The sequence below is a fragment of the Mugil cephalus genome, chromosome 3 (assembly GCF_022458985.1).
Source record: "Mugil cephalus isolate CIBA_MC_2020 chromosome 3, CIBA_Mcephalus_1.1, whole genome shotgun sequence".
Classification (NCBI taxonomy): domain Eukaryota; kingdom Metazoa; phylum Chordata; class Actinopteri; order Mugiliformes; family Mugilidae; genus Mugil; species Mugil cephalus.
This window is the reverse complement of record NC_061772.1, coordinates 17,765,324-17,783,406: the sequence shown is the minus strand read 5'-3', so window position 1 is coordinate 17,783,406 and position 18,083 is coordinate 17,765,324. Positions and strand designations below refer to the sequence as shown.

General features: G+C 42.2%; 1 protein-coding gene across 3 annotated transcripts; it reads left to right on the top strand.

The window, feature by feature from the left end:
* The first annotated feature begins 219 nt into the window (after positions 1 to 219).
* Positions 220 to 17,937, top strand: LOC125005114 (homeobox-containing protein 1-like). 3 transcript variants are annotated; one of them, XM_047580121.1, is made up of 10 exons: positions 220 to 418; positions 6,864 to 7,355; positions 9,221 to 9,306; positions 9,396 to 9,506; positions 9,929 to 10,085; positions 10,176 to 10,258; positions 11,287 to 11,382; positions 11,553 to 11,641; positions 12,100 to 12,183; positions 12,284 to 17,937. In XM_047580121.1, the coding sequence occupies exons 2-10, from the start codon at positions 6,865 to 6,867 to the stop codon at positions 12,614 to 12,616; spliced, it is 1,530 nt and encodes a 509-aa protein (XP_047436077.1). In that variant the 5' UTR covers positions 220 to 418; position 6,864; the 3' UTR covers positions 12,617 to 17,937. The 3 variants fall into 3 exon arrangements, with proteins under 3 accessions (XP_047436077.1, XP_047436076.1, XP_047436075.1); XM_047580120.1 differs by having other exon boundaries at positions 11,550 to 11,641; XM_047580119.1 differs by having other exon boundaries at positions 11,547 to 11,641.
* The last annotated feature ends 146 nt before the right edge of the window (positions 17,938 to 18,083 follow it).

Sequence of the window (18,083 nt, the reverse complement as noted above, 5' to 3'; positions counted from 1 at the left end):
TATAAACAATGTAAAGTTACATGGAAGACAAAATATTTGGGAAAATCTGGCTGCACCTATATAAAAAAAAAAAAGTAAAAGTCATCATTAGAGACTTCATTCGACACCTCTTTATCACTGTCAGTAAAGGAAAATTAATATCACCGTGCACAATTCCCTAAGGTGTGCCTAATGAACTGGCAGTGTTTACAGTAAATTCTGTAAACTGCGACTCCCGTCGTTCCTTGCGTCATTGTGTCAACATGGCGCCTGTCTACCGGACAAAAGGCGAATCTGTCTGACGGCGGATTGAAGCCCAATTAGAAGCAGGGGAGACATTTTGGGAAAACTGTCAGTGTCCGTGTGTCCCTGTGCCCCAAGGCGACAGATACATGGTAAAAAACGACGTCTGTGGAGGCTCTTAAACTGGAATAATAAGGTAAGTGAAGTCCTGCAGCTCCAACTACTGCTGTCTTCAAACGGTCCTGCTAGCCCGCTGCATTTCCTTTTTTTTTTTCTTCTTTCCTTACGCTGTTAAATGCAAACTCCTTAAAAAAAATCGCCTGCCGCTGTTTCTCTGTCGGGGAAGTTTCACGCCACCTTATCTGACATTGACGATCTCGCCTGAATGACAAAGAGTCCGGCTGTCATTCGGCGTGTTTGTAGTTCACTAAGAAACAGTCAATCAAACACAATGTCAACTTTTCCAGTTGCACTACAACGCTCTCCAATGCCATGCACTGTGTCCTAGCACAGGGTGATAATTACGCCTAACAGGCACCCAGCCGTAAAATGTACGATTTTGTTGTGGTTACGATGGGTTAGTTTGTAAGATATGTGCCGAATTTATGTGTTGTTTTCCATTATGTGTAAAACGTCTTAAGACGTCTTCTGTTGAGCGGACTAAGATCGCTGGAAGGGGGGCAAAATTAAAAACCTGTTTTTATTAACGTGCTTCGGCGTGACAGTCGAAAGTCTCACTCTGTTCTCGGGTGTAACTTTGACAGCGGGGGACTACCACATCGTACCCCCCTCCGGACAAGACCAGCTGTTTTTTTTTTGTTTTGTTTGTTTGTTTGCTTGTTTTATATGTTTCTCCCGAATCCAGTGACAAAGTTGCATGCTGCAATTTCATGTCTCTGTGAGTTTATGTGCTCAGCTGGCACATGTCTGCAAGCAGGATGCAGTAGTTCATGCCACGTCTGGTTTGAAGCTTAGGCAGGTCACTGAGTTGAGGCGCTGCAATAAAGTTTATCTCTGCTGTGTTAGACTTTTCATAGAACTAAGCCCTCAAGCAAACATGGAGCTATTTTGGACAAACAGCCCACAGACAAAACCAGATCAAGTGACAGTCCAGTCTTGCGCGGTGCGCTTGGTTAGTCTCAACTTGGAGACACTTGCAAAGTTTGTTGGTTTTTAGTGTAATCTGCTGTTGGAAACTCTGTTGGTAAGTTCTCTGCCCCATGAGGAAGTCAGATTGCTGGTCGAGCTTCGGCGTCCTTTTGAAGGGCGCTTTGGGGTGGGGTCGTTTTGGAAGGGCACACTATTTGGGGGTCAAAGTGTTAAATGAGTGGGTGACTTTAATGTGTGGGACTTTTTTATCTGAATGGTTTTCTCAAGACGGGAAGGAAGACGCTTAGTTTTGTGTGTAAATATAAAATGTCTTACATTAGCGGCACCTTTTTAAAAGAGGACAAAGGTGTCTAGCGGTGATTAATTTAGAGGATCAAATCGTTGTACTGAATACCTGATTGTGCCTGTGTGGTTTAGGAAAGTGACTCACTAACCCGAGTGTTCTGGTGGTGAGTGATTGCAATTTTGTTCAAAGTCAAACTTGGTCAACTCTGCCACTCCATGTGCATACAGTACATGTGCTTTAAGTATGATTAATGCACTTCAACTCAATCTTTGTTTGGACCTGGATTAAATATAATCCCTTGGCGATGAAAGTCACATACCTGTGGGCATGACTTTCAGGTAATAGCTGAAGAATAACATACACTATAATTTGATTTCTTATTGCTTATCTTAATGCTATATTGGGAACTAGGGGAAATGAGAATCATTATGAAGTTACTTAGGTTAGAGGTGTGTGTGTGTGTGTGTGTGTCAGCCAGTTAAATTACCAGGCCTGTGCTCGACTGTCAGATTTGGAGAGGGTGAAAATATTTCATTCACTGTAATCAAATACGGCATTTAAATACAAATCAACAATCGGAACCTCTTTTACAGATGGAAAAATCAATTATCAGTTGAGTCTCAGAGATGTCACGGCCACACAGTCCTCATGGAACATATTTTGGAGCATTTAGAAATGCCAGCAGCGGATTTGCTGCAAGCCTTTGTAGTCTATTTTTTACTTCACTTTAACATTAAAACAGACTTGTTAACAAATAAGCATGAAAATGTCAAAACCACGAGCAGCTGCCGTCCAGCTGGTTTTTCAAAGAATTCTTCGATGCTGTTGAATGATAAACAAATTCTTGCGTTTCATTTTTTTTTTCTCTAGGGATGCAGCAATATTTTAGATTTCTTTGGCGCGGCATGTCTGGTTTCGGCCTTTATCGTCAGTTAACTACGAGTGTGCCAGCCAACTCTCCTAAAAGAAAAATCTAAATGTATTCATAATAACCCCTTATTTATAATTCCTTATTTAAATGTTCTTATGTGCGTTTTGTAAGCTTCAATCAGTTTTATCCTTTATCATAATTCACACTAAGGGCTCACTGGCAGATGTTAAAACTCACTGAGCCTCCCTAGAAATCATACATATTATTGCATTTTGATTGTTCTAAATTGTTCCCGGTTTATATATATCAGTACACATCCACACATTATCTATTCCCCACAGTTATCAGTGCATGCAGAGACGAAGACATAAAAATAGAAGACGCTTGTAGCCAATTAAATTCTTCAAAGACTCATCTCTAGAGGCAAACTGAAAGAGGATCAATAATGGACCACGTAATGTGAGGCAATAGTTGTGAGGCTGGGTAGGGTTAATTAAAAGTTACACTAATGTGGTGGAGTACCCTGGTGGCCTCGGGTTTAATCTGCCGCCTATGAACCAATTCATTCTGGGTTTGCATCCTGCAGAGGAGCTTCGTTGCGTGTCATTCCAGATCTCTTTCTTCCTTCATTTCCTGTCACCTCTCTACTCACAGCTATCTAAAGTGATGTCCTCATGGGATTAGTGTTACCTGGCCAAGTCATTTGCTCGCCTGTGTCTGCGTTTTGTGTGTCCGCGTGGTTCATTTGAACGGGATAAGCAAACTCTGTATTTCACTTGATTAGATCAGAATATAGTCATTGTGCAGAGTGCAGGTACAGAGACGCTGGAATACAGTTAGCATCTAACCAGAAGTGCAGATAAGGTATTATTTACAGGAAGCGCATGTGTGCACCGACATCGGATATTATGTCAAGGCTCTTCAGTTCTCTGCCAGGGGTTTAGATTGGCCATATAACACCACTACACTTAATAAACTTTAATAACTTTAGGTGCTTCAGACAATAGGAGGAGCCTGGGAGATGAGGGCTGACTTAAACGAGCAGCTCATTATCCCGACCCAAATAGTTAGCACCCTGCTACGGCCCGATCTTCTACTGTGGTCTGAATCAGAGAAGGTAGTCCGTTTTATTGAACTTACTGTCCGTGGGAAGATATAGTGAAGGGGGCTAATGAGCCACATTAGAGTAACGTGTGCAAAGATGGAAGCAGAACAGTAAGGTTGGAGGAACCGTGTCCAGCCGGTGGAGGTGGGTTTGTGGCATAATCTACCAGTGCGATCAGTCGAATGGCTGTGGGTAAAGAGGAATCACGCTAGCTGGGGCGCTCGCTAAAGGGGCTGTATTTCGGTCGTAGTTCAGTCCTCATGAATGGGGCAATTCACAACACCTTAAAGTTTGATCGTTTGCTCTGATTGCTACATAAAAAGGGCTAGTGCCATGCTGCGTACTGTATGCTGTTGACTACGCTTGGCATCTGGTGTCTTCTCATTGGTTGGTAGCTGGTCCGCTGGCCGCTAGCCCGCTGGTCGGTTTTCAGTTGGACTGGGATCTTGGCACAAGGGATTCTAACATCTTATCCTGTGTATCAATGAGTGATGGGCAGGGGGGTAGGTGAGAGATTAAATGAATCAGCTTCACCTTCACTGTCGTGTGGAACACATTAATGCATTACGTGATGAAACCCGTAACATGAAGCAACATCCTTCTCGAGCCAGAGACAGAAAAAAAAAAAGAAGAAATAAAAGTCCCCGAACATTTGGAGGCATATGTTGGGTCTTTTTTTGCTTTGCAAATTTTGGACATGTTTGATTGGCGCAGGATTAAGATCAGAGAAGAAAGTCCCCATGTGTTACTAGTACACTGCAAACAGGGCTGTTAAGATATATAGTTCTTAAAACAAATAAAATATACAAGCATATAAAATATCTGGAACAAGTTTGCGTAAGGAATAAAAATAAAAAAAGAAAGTTCCAGTCTTATCCTCTGCTTGTTTTTACAGTAATTGTAGTCGGTTTCTTATACTTCAAGTTTCCTTGCACGCCCCATTACAAAGACTACATATACTGTAGAATAATTTACGTTGCAGCCGTACTAGAAGTCAAAATAATCGTTTTGTGTTTCAGTATTAATTACATCACAGAAAGCAGTGCAGACAAGGCTAAGACATATTACACTGAAACAAGTGAAAATATACCATTAGCATATTCATTTGTTAATGTATGACAAAATATTCCAAAATATTGTCTGTCTAGCCAAATATAATTTTGATCATTTGTCACAAAGTGAAATGTAGCATGTAGGGACTCGGTTTTTTAGCAGTCCCGTATCGATCCTTTGCATCGGCCTAACTTCTTACAGCATGAGTCATCCTCTGCAGCAGGGAGAAAACGCATGAAGCTTGGCTGCCTGAGATGTAAATTTTTCTTGGCATTTTTCCCAAGACGCACAAACACACACACGCACTCACTCACCCTCCACCTCCCTCCCTCACATCTATAAGCGCTGATATGTCTGCTGACTTTGATTTTGTGCTGTGGCCTGTTTTTCTTCTCTGCGTCAGAAAGAAAAGCATCGAGACAGATGTGTTATCTCTAATTTCTCTGCTTATGTTCCTCTTCTCTCTTCTCTCGGCTTTAAAAATACGCCGTGTCGACGTGCTAAAGCTGCGCTGACTGAACTCGTACCATATAGTGGTACATTATGAACTGGGTCTATAACATATCTGCATAACATTAAATAATTACTGAGGTTGAAACTATATCCACGATAATAAACGCGTTATTCAGTCTGGAGGAATGCTCTTTAAATCTGGAATGCAGCTGCTGAGCAGTGATGTCCTAAAGTGTATGCATATGTGTGTATTGTGTATCTGCAGGCAGGAAGCTAGCAGATGTGACTCTTCTGCCATGTCTGTTCACTGGTGGAGGTTTTCAGAGACGTGAGGCTCGTGTGCAGAGGGAGGTCAATGATGAGCTAAAAATGTTTCAGCTAATCAGAATTCGAAAATGATGATTTTCATTACGGCTCTCTCAAGAGCTGCCTTTTGTTTTTGCAAAAGTAATCTAATATATTACCTCTCTGGAGTTTATAGTAGCTGTATTCACAAGGTTAGTGTCACTGTGGTGGACAATCCTGATGACTCTCTATTTTAGTCTGGACGGGACATTTTTTATGTTTTGTCTCCACTTGTGGATGTGTGTTTTTTATTTTTTATTCAGATAAACTCTTGATAAAAAAGATCTAAGATGTCGTTCCATGATCATGACAGGAGATTTGTTATTATCTAAGTATTGTGTTATTGAGTCTAAGCATTCATAAATACACAGGACAAGATGTTACAATCCCTTGTGCAATGATCCGAGGCAAAAAAAAAAAAACGCATTTTGGAGCCTAGTCCAAATGAAAAGCCAACCAGCAGGCTAGCAGTCGGCTACAATCAAGCTGTCAGAATGTGGCTAATTGTACGTACACAAGACGAACACAGTGGACAGGCAGCATCCTCCCCTGACCACTGGTTTAGGGTCTGGGGTGATGGCAGCACATCATAAATAGCCCCTGTCATAAATCTAATCCTACTAGCCTCCATGCTCCACAGCCCTCTCCACTTCGACCTCCTTTTCTCTCCACTCTCCCTAAGTGATGTGTTGAACGCATTCAGAAGCTGTTCAGATGCTCTTGGTTTCCACCACAACAGCATTAAACCAGTGCCAGAATGTGATTTGTGCTGTAACCATGCACAGAACTTGAACCACTGTGTCCCAAAAATCTCTGCATGATGCATTGTTAAGAATGGTTTGAAGCGTGGTTGTGTAGTACACTGATCAGGCATAACATTAAAACCTGCCTAATATTGTGCCTCCAAAACAGCTGTCACTAATCAAAGAATGGACATGAGGGTGTCCGTGGTGTCTGTCAACGGGATGTTGTTAGTGGGGCCCTTTGGGTCCTATGGGCTGAGGGGAGGGGCATCTTCATGTTTTTTTGGTTGTTCCTAAACCTTTTTTGTGTGGGTCTGTGTCAGGCTTCATCCTGCTGCCATCTAGGAGCGTTGTTGTTATGGGGTGGGGGTGACCGGTCTGGTCTAAGTGGGTGGTACACGTCTAATGCCAGGTCCAAAAGTTTCCCAGCAGAACATTGTATTGTCACATGATGGTCAATGTTATCTACTTCTCCTGTCAGTGGTTTTAGTGTTGTGGCTGATGGGTGCATGTAGTGCTCCGTGCAGAACCACCTTTGCACCTTTTCATTCAAAATTACACTTTGACCATTTGCACAAACTATTTTGACTCACTGTCTTGGTAGATCCTTTGTAACATCATATTGTAACGGTTCAAGTACTCTAGCATTAACGGTAAAATATTGACCTCTTCCAGGATGTTCCAGCAGTGTGAGGAGCCTCGCTTCACCATTGAGCAGATCGACCTCCTCCAGAGGCTACGGAGGACGGGGATCACCCAGGCCGAGGTCCTCCACGCGCTGGACACCCTGGACCACCTGGACCGCCAGCATGGACACAAGTTGGCCCACAAACCCTCCTACATGCCGCCCTCGTCTTCCAACGCCATCGCAGCCTCCTCCTCCATGACTTCCACCTCCACTCAGACGACTTTCCCCGACAACCGGCTCTCGCTGTCGCCTAATAACAATTTCGACACCACCTCCCCACCTCTGCCGGTGGCAGTAGCCTCGCCCGTTGCCATGGCAGCGGTGGCCCAGAACGGCCTAGTTGCCGTGACCAACGGAAAGCTTTCGCCGCCTCGATTCCCCCTCGCCGTGGTTAGTGGCAGCGTGACCACGCCGGGCTATGGGTTTGAGGCCGGCGAAGAGGACATGGACGTTGATGAAAAGGTGGAGGACTTGATGAGGTATGATCAGACTTAACTTAGATTAACCTAGAACAGATTCAGGCCAGCTCAAACCACATTAGGTCTGAGAATTAGATTACTTTGAAAATACGTCAGACTGAGAACCAAGTTCAGCTTTATTCATTCATGCCTGACTAAGTTTTTGTGTGGGGGATCTTTTTCATCTCACTCTAAGAACCATCAGTACAGTTGGTGTCTTAGTTTTTGCAAGGATCAACTACTTAGTTTGGCCAAATGTTCATTTAGTTAACTTCTCCAACTCCAGTAGCAAAACAATTGTTTCTGTGGGCGATGCCATAAGGAGACAGACTAGCACTCCAGCTGTAGGACAGATACCTTTCTTCAGCAAACAAATGTCACTGATAGTGTAATAGCCAAAATGGTATAGTTATCTATGTCCCACACTTCTCTTAAAGAGCCTTCACTGGTTAATACTTTGAATGTCACAGTAGTACCATAGATTTAACTTGAGCGAGTTGACCACAATGCTTGGTAACAGATTCTCCAGCAGATGCAGCTGTTACTACTAGTAGTTAAATGTAGCAAAATGGCAGGAACTAACTTTACGACATAACAACTGAAACTCACTCATCCTCTATGTGCAGATGAGGTCTGAAGATTGACGCGTGATTAAAACCCAAATATGTTCAGTTTCCTGCAGCCATCAGAGTAATCAGTAACTGAATTAACACCCATGTGGCGTTCGAGCTCCATGGCAGCAGATGACCTGCTGGTTGACAATCCCGCCTGTAGCTGACGCTGAATCGAACACGCAGATGCACACGTGCATTCCAGTGCCTCTCATCTGTAGTCTGCAGCCAGACGGCAGCAATCAGAGCGGTATTGATTTGAAGATATGTGAAGAAGATGGAATCAAACCACAGGGAGAGCAGAGAATATTACAGCAGGATCAGGCTTTGTTTCTTGTCCACATCCAGCTGGCACACGGTAGCTACATCTGCTAAGTACACTGACTGCTGTGTTGTTTGTTTTAGAATACAGAATAGAATATGCCTTTATTGTCACTGTTTTAGTGATACATTGAAATTGGAAGGGCCTCATCACAGTGGCATAATTTAAACAGTAAAATAAAATGTTATTGCACAGTCTCTTTATTTCACATTGTCCCAGGGTTATCAGTGTGATTTGTTTGGTGACTGGATGGCTCTCGGGGAGAAGCTGTTCAGGAGTCTGTTTGTGTTTTATGGCTGTGTAGCACCTCCCTGAGATCAAACATCGTACGACCGGGATGTGTGGAGTCTTTTAAAATGTTTTTGGCTCCGGATAGATATCGAGCATCTGCAACGTCTTCCAGGGAAGAAAGAGGGCAGCCGATGATCTTTTCTCCTGTTTTTACTATACTCTGCAGAGACGTTTTTTCCTTCTGCTGCTGTGCAGCCTGCACACCAGACTGTCAGTCCATATGTTGCAGGTCTTCCTGAAGTCTGTAATCAGTTCTTTTGTTTTGTTGGTGTTTAGGATCAAGTTGTTTGCAGAGCACCGCATGTTCAGTTTAGATGAGGCCAATGATGGTTGAGTGGTCTTATCTGTAGTGTTTGATGTGTAGGTAAGTGTACATTCAAATGTATAGATGGCCTGTATTTAGAGTTAGTGAGGGGAAGAGATGAGAGCCCATTTTAACAGACTGGGGACAGTGTGTGAGAGGAAATCCGGGATCTAGGAGCATAGATGTGAGGAGACGTTTCCCAGTGAGGATGTCAAAATAATGGTGTAGAGATCTGAGCGGTAATTGATGAACAGTATCCAGACATAGGTGTGTCTCTGTTCCAGGTGCTGTAAGGCTGTGTGAAGGACAATGCTTACATTAATGTTACAGTTTTTTACTTTGTTTTTTTTACTTGTAGGAGGGACAGTGCTGTGATCAAAGAGGAGATCAAGTCCTTTCTGGCGAACAGGAGGATCTCTCAGGCTGTGGTGGCTCAGGTAACAGGTGAGTATCCGCCTCAGTGGTACTTTAGTCGAGTCCACTAAGACATTAGTGGAGCGTTGGCAGGTCTGACTCGTGTCTTCTTCCTCCAGGGATCAGTCAGAGTCGGATCTCCCACTGGCTCCTACAACAGGGATCAGACCTCAGCGAACAGAAGAAACGAGCCTTCTTCCGCTGGTACCAGCTGGAAAAGACCAACCCTGGTAACACCAATTTCTTACATCAGGCCCACATTTCGTATATTAACCTGCACTTTAGATTTATTTTTGGGCTCCACCGAAAGGGGCAGTGAAGACTGCAAATTGTCAAGCCGTGACATGTGCTTGCATCTTGAGACGGTCCTAATCATAGACACCGAGACTGTGAAGTGTTTATTGAACAGTGACTACATTCATTGTGCTGCGTTGAGGTCAGCATTGTGGAATGCACAGTGAGGGAATTCACTGCATTCTGGTTCAAGTTGGCCTTTGTTCTCACTAGGGGGAAAACCAGCATTGTGACTTTTATCAGAGTTGGGAACAGTTTGCTCTGTGCCTCCACACGGGATGATGATGTTCACAATGAACCGATGTAGGAACGCTCAGTAGAATAAACATCATTAACACTGTGACGTCTGTGACTCAAGGTGCCACTCTGGCCATGCGAGCCGCCCCACTGGCTCTGGAGGACATGATGGACTGGCACCAAGCCCCGCCCCCTTTTGGCTCGGCCCCCGGGGGCTTCCGCCTGCGACGAGGGAGCAGATTCACCTGGAGGAAGGAGTGTCTGACCGTCATGGAGAGGTGAGAGAAGAAGAAGAAAGTTCAGCGAGAGTGCATAGAGTTCACTTGAGAAAGCGTTGAAAGTAATGGAGTATATATGTTTATGTGCAGCTACTTCAGTGATAACCAGTATCCTGATGAAGCCAAGCGAGAGGAGATTGCCACTGCCTGCAACGCCGTCATTCAGAAGCCAGGTACCGTATTTAACTTCTTGAAATATTACATTACTGTCGTGTCTATATTTAAGTCGCATTTACTGTCACAGCCACAATATTTTGTTGAGCCACTTTGTTGCAAACAAATTCAATTCAGAGCGAAATTGGAGTTTATGACTACTGGAAACAGCGTCCTCCACTGCAGAGATGGATTCTAGTGAAAAATACAGACTGGATGTATTCAGTGTTTTTTATGGATTTATTGCAGGAAGAGAGATGCTCAGAGACTCGGAGTTTGTTGTATCTCTGCTGATAGGGAGCATCAGATGTACTTGTTTAGGTTAATCTAAACAAGAGGAAGGGCAAGGTTCAACAGTGCCGTATAAGGAGTTGTTTTTCACTAGAGATAGTTACTATCGGTTAAGTCCTCTTATCTAGTCTATCCTGGCGGTTACTGCATGTGCACGGTAATCATCCCATTATGTGTGTCTGTCGGTTACTACAACACTAAACTCATGTATAAGAGAATACAAAGGGGATTATATGAGATTATACATTATTAGTAAATTTTCATTCCCTCCCTGATCTTTGCGACTTCAGACCAACTTTCCACCACAAACATTTTATGAGTGTGAGAAGTTGGACTGCCGTCCAAACTTCCAACATCTACCACATTTACTGTGTATATCCAGTATATTGCTGCATCATTTCTAAAGTAGAAAACAAATCGCGTAGGGCTTGTGCAGTGTGTTGCAGGGGTTAGTGGGTCTTTGGAGTGGGGAGAGTGTTGTGATGGCCCGAAGCTGTTGCACAGTTTGTTTGTTCTGGCCCGGATGCTTCATGTCTGTAGATGTCTACAATTATCTGTTGGGCAAGTTGTTTACCTCTTGACTCTCTTGGGTAGCGCCGTGAATTCTGGGTAAATTCTGATTGTTTTCCAGACAGATTCCAGTGCAAACCGATACCTAGAAGAACTGAACAGTTGCATGGATGTTTCACTCAAAGATTCACCAAAGAGTGTAACAATAATAAAAAAAAAAAACTAAAAAAAAAAATGTGCGTTACAGGAAAGAAGCTGTCTGATTTGGAGCGGGTGACATCTCTGAAGGTCTACAACTGGTTTGCCAACCGTCGCAAAGACATCAAGAGACGTGCCAACATTGGTAATGTCTATCTCTATGTTTGATTGTGTGCATGCATGAGAAGTATTAGATATTATTCTACTTTGTACAGACTAAGCCGTTCTCCTGGATGAGCGCCGTTGCTTGTGTCTGAGTGTGTTGCTGTGCAGAGCTGATATGCTATGATGAAGTTTGTGTTTTTGAAGAAGCAGCCATCTTGGAGAGCCATGGCATCGAGGTTCAGAGTCCTGGGTGTCAGTCCAACAGCGACGAGGTGGATGGCAACGACTTCCCAGACCAGGTGAACTAAACGCAGACAGAGCTTCAACTGACAACACACGTAAACACACGTGGCTGCATTTGTACAGAGTAACACAACTGAATTAATTGAATTGAGGTTACAGCTGGTGGCTTTTAGTGTTTTACTTTCGTTCTTAGGCAGAGGGGGAAGTGTTGGTTGAAGTGTCGTCGCATGTCTCATCACTTCTTACCTGCTGTTGTTGGCTAGGCTAGTTGCTAGCTGGTAGCTGACTGCTAGCCTGCTGGTTGGCTTTTCAGTCAGACTAGGCTTCTAAATGTGTTTTGTCTCGGATCATAGCACAAGGGATTGTAACATCTCATCCTGTGTAGTTACGAACACAGAATTGGTTTCATTTGGTTCCCAGATGGATCGTTTTTTAACTTGTGCCTGTTTGATACTCCTTGTGATATACAGATGTACATGGTCGCAGATTAACCTGTGTGCTGGTTCTGTTACAGGCCTGTGAGGTGTCCTTATTTGACAAGAGAGCTTCAGCCAGGCAGTTTGGTTTCAGTCGAGCTGATCTGTCCTCTCCAACCCAGGTAAACGAGACTATTTCCACACCACACACGCATTCATTAGTAAATTCAGTTAGAGCTACATCCATGTCCCCCCCCCTTCGCTTCTCTCCTCCTCTCTTAGGTCCCCACGCTGCTTCCCAGCTGGTTCTCCGCCTTGGGAAGAGGAGCCATGTCCGGACAGAGGGGCGCTTCTCTGATGGGCCGCTCCATAATGCCAGGGGCGGGCCACCAGCCAGAAGGCTCCAGGATAACAGGCGTGTCCTGGTCCCCTCCTTCTCCCTCCCTCCAGGACGAACCCACGATCCACAGCGCGCTGTCCGAGCCCCAGGACCCGGTGGCTCTGGACAAAGCAGCGTCGGCGAGCGACAGCAACCAGGCCGTGGCCGGCCACGTGGTGGGAGCGGGGAGCGGCCTGGGCAGTGACATCAAGACGGAAACGCTGGAGGATGACTGAAAGCGACGGTGGATACCGGAGCTGTCAGAGAGATGAACAGGTGTCATTATATGCAAGCAGATTTTATAGGAATGTAACAAGTTGAAAAACAAACAAAAAAAAAAAAAAAAAAAAATGACCAAAAGTCGTGTAAACTCCAACCCTGAGATACCTCCCAACCCTACCTCCAACCACCAACCTGCTCCGCTACGCTCTTATAGGCATTATTAATGTACTATAATAATAATAATAACAATAATAATAATAATAAATCTATAAATATACTTTTATTTGTGTTCAGCAATTTATGGAAGATTTAAAATGTGCATAAAACAAACTCAACAAAGAAAGTAGAATCACTTATGATATTCAGCAAATATAAGGAAACTGTAAAAGTTTTTCCTCTCCATTAATTTCTTTGTTGACTTGTGTCATATCGAGGCATTTTAAACCTTCCATGTAAAGCTGGTGAACAGGACATGCCGCTTCGTGGGGATTGTCCTGCATAAACTGCGTTTCTCACAGCAGGACAACACTGTATTTGACACGGGGTTCAAATAGTTTCAGGGTCTTGCACTGTGATCACAACACAACTGAATTGCCTCAAAAGAGAGAATACATTAATTGGAAAGTTCATCTTCGCTGATGGTTTTAAGACGATGTAGCGCATTTCATCTCAGTTCTTTATATTTCAGATTCCCGCCGATTTAGTTTGAGGCGGCGGAAGACGTCTGAGCTCACAGCGCGTTGAGAATATTGCTGTGAGTCTAAGATGATGTGCAAAAGGAAAAAAAAAAAACAGAGTCAACTTCCCGTCTGATGATAATAATAAGCCCAATAATATATGGAAGCAATGAAATGCCATAATTTGCATTATTACATAACTGAATACCTAGTTAGGACTTTTAATCACTACTGAATACCTAACGTCATTTAAATATTACTGTATTTATTCCACATATTTAACATTTTCAGTTTCCACTTTGAAATAATCGTAGATTTCAAGTGTTTGATGTCAACATCGATATCATTTACATAACTTATTTTTCATGTAGTGTTTTTAAAATGCACTCAGTAGATACTTCAAACCAGACTTTAAACTTCATAAATACACGGTTTTCTAAGTAAAATAAAATATTTCAATACTATGAATTCAATAATATTTAAAAAAAAGAAAAGAAAAAAAAAGCTGTATTCAGTCGAGAGCGAAACTCACAATTAGGTCTTCACTGTTTCCGATAAGCCCGGAGCTTTGCTTCCATATCAGTAAGACGTACTTTACGTTTCTTGATACACAAGAAGAGCCAAAACTGTTGAAAGAGTTGTGTAAAAAAAAAAAAAAAAAAAAAAAAAAAAAATCAAGAGACGTGTACGTTCACGCGAGCGGGTGTTGTTTATTCATTCGTGCCTGAATGAGGCAGAATGATGGATCACTGTGATAATCTGTATCAGTACAATAGATCAGTTTGGTGGGAGGAATCCAAGAGTGTCCTAAAGCTGTTTAGATACTACAGACTAAAGTGTGACGTGAATACACGCATATACGACGTGTGTGTGTGTGGGCGCGTGCAAGCACACACACACACGTACTTATATACAGTATATGTACCCTAATCCATTTCTATATACAGTATGTAGACTTATTAGCTTCAAATGAGAGAAACTATCAGTATGAGTCTTTCTTGTTGGTGAAAGCTGAGTGAAACATTAGCCAAAGTATTGTTTTATAATTTGTGTATTTTTTTTCCGAGTGTATGTTGGATCTATGTGTTAGAGATATGCTAATCAAGGGCACATCAGATGTGTCGAATAATCGCAAGCAAGACGCATCCTTTTTCCCTCGTAGGTATATCTGTGTCTGTGCTCGATATGCCATGTGTTGTAAACACACGCCGTCACGTTGAACTTGTATGTGAATCGACACTTTATTGGATCAGTACCGTGGTGCTCAGAGCCCCTGTTTAAACATTTAATTGATCACTGTGAGTGACCAACCGATCAGATCAGATCAGATCAGAGCGACGGCAGGAAACGAATGTTTTCCTCAGAACAGTAATTTGCGTTTAATGAACTCTTCCCGAACGAGGCAAAAAAGGAAAAAAAAACTCCAGTTAAGGTTTCATATACATCAAATTTCAAATATTTCAGTTTTTACAGCCACTGTAGAAGTCCATACGCTGAGATCTCTATAAGCAATTACTATAAATCACAGTTTGCCTTTTTGTTTTAACCATGAAGTCATGTCCAAGCATATTTAACCACATTCAAATATTAGAAAGAATAAATACATAAACAATGCTCAATAGCTGCATTTCCATTACACTTTTTCAAAATAAAAGCGTTATTTCAGAAATTTCGATAAAGTACAATTGCGCTTTGTACGTGTTTCCACTGAAAGGTGTTTTGTGAATGAGCTGTAACTCTCGTGGATATCTCATAAATCTCTTAAATTCTGATCACTCGAGATTTTTTATTTCTGGTGACGCAGGTGACAGGAAATTGCTAAAAAAGTGTTTCCATTGCACTTTTGCGATAAACTTTTATATCGATACATCTGGAAAAAAAAACACATCGTGAGAGCATAAAAGTGTTTTAGAGATATCTGAGAGGTAGGTGTTTCCATTAGCAGGTTTTTATCGCAATATTTAGATTTTGCGCATTTCTAAGGGTAATGGAAACAGCAGCAAGTGTTCTCGTTTATTGGTTCAGAAGTCACAAAGTATCTGATTAATTCTGGTTAATTATTCAGACGGTGTCTTTTCAGAAGAGAAAATAAACGAAACACGTTTAAAAGTTTAAAAGTCACACATTTACATGTTGATCAAAACCTACATTTCTACATGATCACATACGAAGAATAAAATGTAGACTAGCTGCTTTTAAGCTATGAGCGTTGACTACTGCCACCTACTGGTGTGGAGAGTTATTTCCTTTCACGTATTGACACCCTCTTGAAATAATAGCCAGTCTTTTTTTTTCAGGTTTTTCAAAAAAAAAAAAACATAACCAAATATTGAATATATTAAAACGTAATTTTGTCAAAAAAATTGACTTAGGCCGTTATTTTAAGAAGAGGACGATATGTATTAGCTGCCATTGGCTGTAGTCTCTGCTGAGTTAAAACCAAGAGAGGAGCGTCTCTAATTCTAATGCATTACTAGAGTCTCCTTACAGTGTACTGACACTTTTTAGTGGTTAAAAATTAAATAATGATACATGTAAACATAGCATTAGATCCAATCCTAAATCTTGACTTCTGCTCAGACCTTTTTATGTTCAAGTGCCTTATTCGTTGCAGTGAACCAACACGGGCTCAGTGCAGACTTCTCCAGTGGCTGTACACACATCACTGTACCTCCACCACTACTACTACTAATACTACTACTACAACTACTTCTACTATAGTAAAGAAAGCTAAACTCATGATGTTCTGTTACAGCTAACACTAAAGTGGCTCCATTCAAACCGGTTCATCATAGTCCATCACCAGGTGCTCTTCAGGCTAAGCTACTAGTTCAGAGTTAAAAACTCAACACAAATACCTCACTCCCCCGTCCCCCTCAGCTATAAGCTACACCCCACTGGTTCCTCCACGGCTGCTCCAATGTGAATCAGAGTTTGGACTGTGGAGAGATAATGGAACTGTAGAGCAGATTAACTCGGAGGAGACTGACGGCTAACTGTGACGAGGCTGTAAAGACGACTCACGCTCAGTGTCTTCTAAAAGGGAAATTCCTCCTCGAACTTGAGCCAATAAATATTAAGTTTGAACTTAAAGGGAAATTCCACTCAAAGAAAAAAAAAAGTATTCATTCATAAGCTTCTGAGACGTGAAATACTTAAATAGCCCCCCCCCCTCACCTACCCCCCCAATCCCAGAGAAAATGGACGTTTTGTGGAATGTCTCTTTAATTGTACGGCAGCCGAGCTGTCCCAGGTGTCTTTGCTTTAAGCATTTCAGACTTTACCACCAAACACTGGTCATCTCTTTGAGTGATTTACACAGAAACATGACAATATAGTGTCCCACAAAGGGTTAAATAATGTGTCTTTTTTTTTCTTCTTCTTCTTTATAATCTGCTAAGCAGAAGCCTTTCTGAAATGAATCTGTGGATTCATTTGAGACAACATGCTGTTCTGAGATTACTTCCAGGATTTTAAATCATTTCTCCCATCGCGGTCATGGTATTAAGAGGTCTGAGGCAGCAGATCGGCTTTAGTTTATTTCTGTTTAGTTTAGGAAATGCAAATTTAAACCAAATCCATGACGCAAATTATGAGATGGGAGGGAAAAAAAAAAGGCGAGAGAATGATGGATTTAGAATAAAAGAAAACGGAAAGAAAAAAAAGCATAAACGAACGTCATGAATTATTGGTATTATCCTCTGGAAGGGTCCAAGGTGAATCTTGTCACGTGTCAAACATTTGTGAAAGGTCACCAGGACGCACTGCAGTGTTCAAAACATTCAAGAGGGGAAACGCTTAGATTTAATTAGCAGTATTTAAAACATACCTAACTAATGATGTTGCGAATTAAAACCAAAACGACATATTACCGAACAGCAACCTCACGATCTTTTCTGTGGTTTCTTTCATTGCTTTGGTTTGTCTAGATGTCCATTTTTATTGCCTCTTTTTTTTTATTATTATTATTATTTTTGTGCCACAGTGTGTTTTTGATGAGTTGTCTGTTAAGCCAAAGTCCTGATGAGACGGCGACACAAGGAGCCTCCAGTTGTGTCAGGGCTGCCGCCTTCGTTGTGTCTTTTCATTTGGTTCGAGTGCAGTGTCTGCCATCTGCCTTCAGTCCTCTGTTGCCTTGTTGTGCTGTTCTGTTTTGAAAGGATGAGCCTCCCTCGCTCTCATGCTAACCTGCACACGCACACGTGGCGCCGGCCAGAGCTCCTTCATGTTGTCGTCGTCGTCGTCGTTTGCCTCTTCTGACGGACAGTACAGAAATACTGTTTCGTGTTCATCAATGCAGTCGACATTAAACGCAAGAGTAAAACATAAATAAACGGTGGTTGCCATTCCACTCCGGCAATAAGCTCTCCAATAAATCTGTGTAAAATGAAAAATATCAAACCTCAGCAGGATGTTTGTTGTATCGGTTTTCAATTGATTTTCTTTGTTTTTTTTCTTTTTTTTTATCCTCCTGTTCTTTTCTATTTCAAGATTTAGTGCCTTTTTTGGACGGTAGACTGTTGTGTAATCGCTATGTAGAGAATCTACATATGCCTTTTGTTACTTTTTCATCTGTTGGATAAACCTTATTTGTTATTTTTAAGGTGCGTTTTTATTGATATTCTATTTACAAGGGAATAAAAACTGATCAGACTCCATGCGGCGTGTCTCCGTGTTGTTTATACCAAAGTCAGAATCATCTCTGCACCGTCTGGACCTGAGTGAACTCAAAGACGTGTTAGTCTTGGTGAAAGTTATTACAACTACAGAGTGTAGCTCCAAACCAGAGGTCATTTCCTGTCGT

Bases quoted from the DNA above. Each gene is read 5' to 3' on its own strand.
- LOC125005114 (XM_047580119.1), top strand. From the start codon at position 6,865: ATGTTCCAGCAGTGTGAGGAGCCTCGCTTCACCATTGAGCAGATCGAC. The intron at 10,259-11,286 runs GTACCGTATTTA...TGTGCGTTACAG, and splicing joins CGCCGTCATTCAGAAGCCAG to GAAAGAAGCTGTCTGATTTG. The intron at 11,383-11,546 runs GTAATGTCTATC...GTGTTTTTGAAG, and splicing joins CAAGAGACGTGCCAACATTG to AAGCAGCCATCTTGGAGAGC.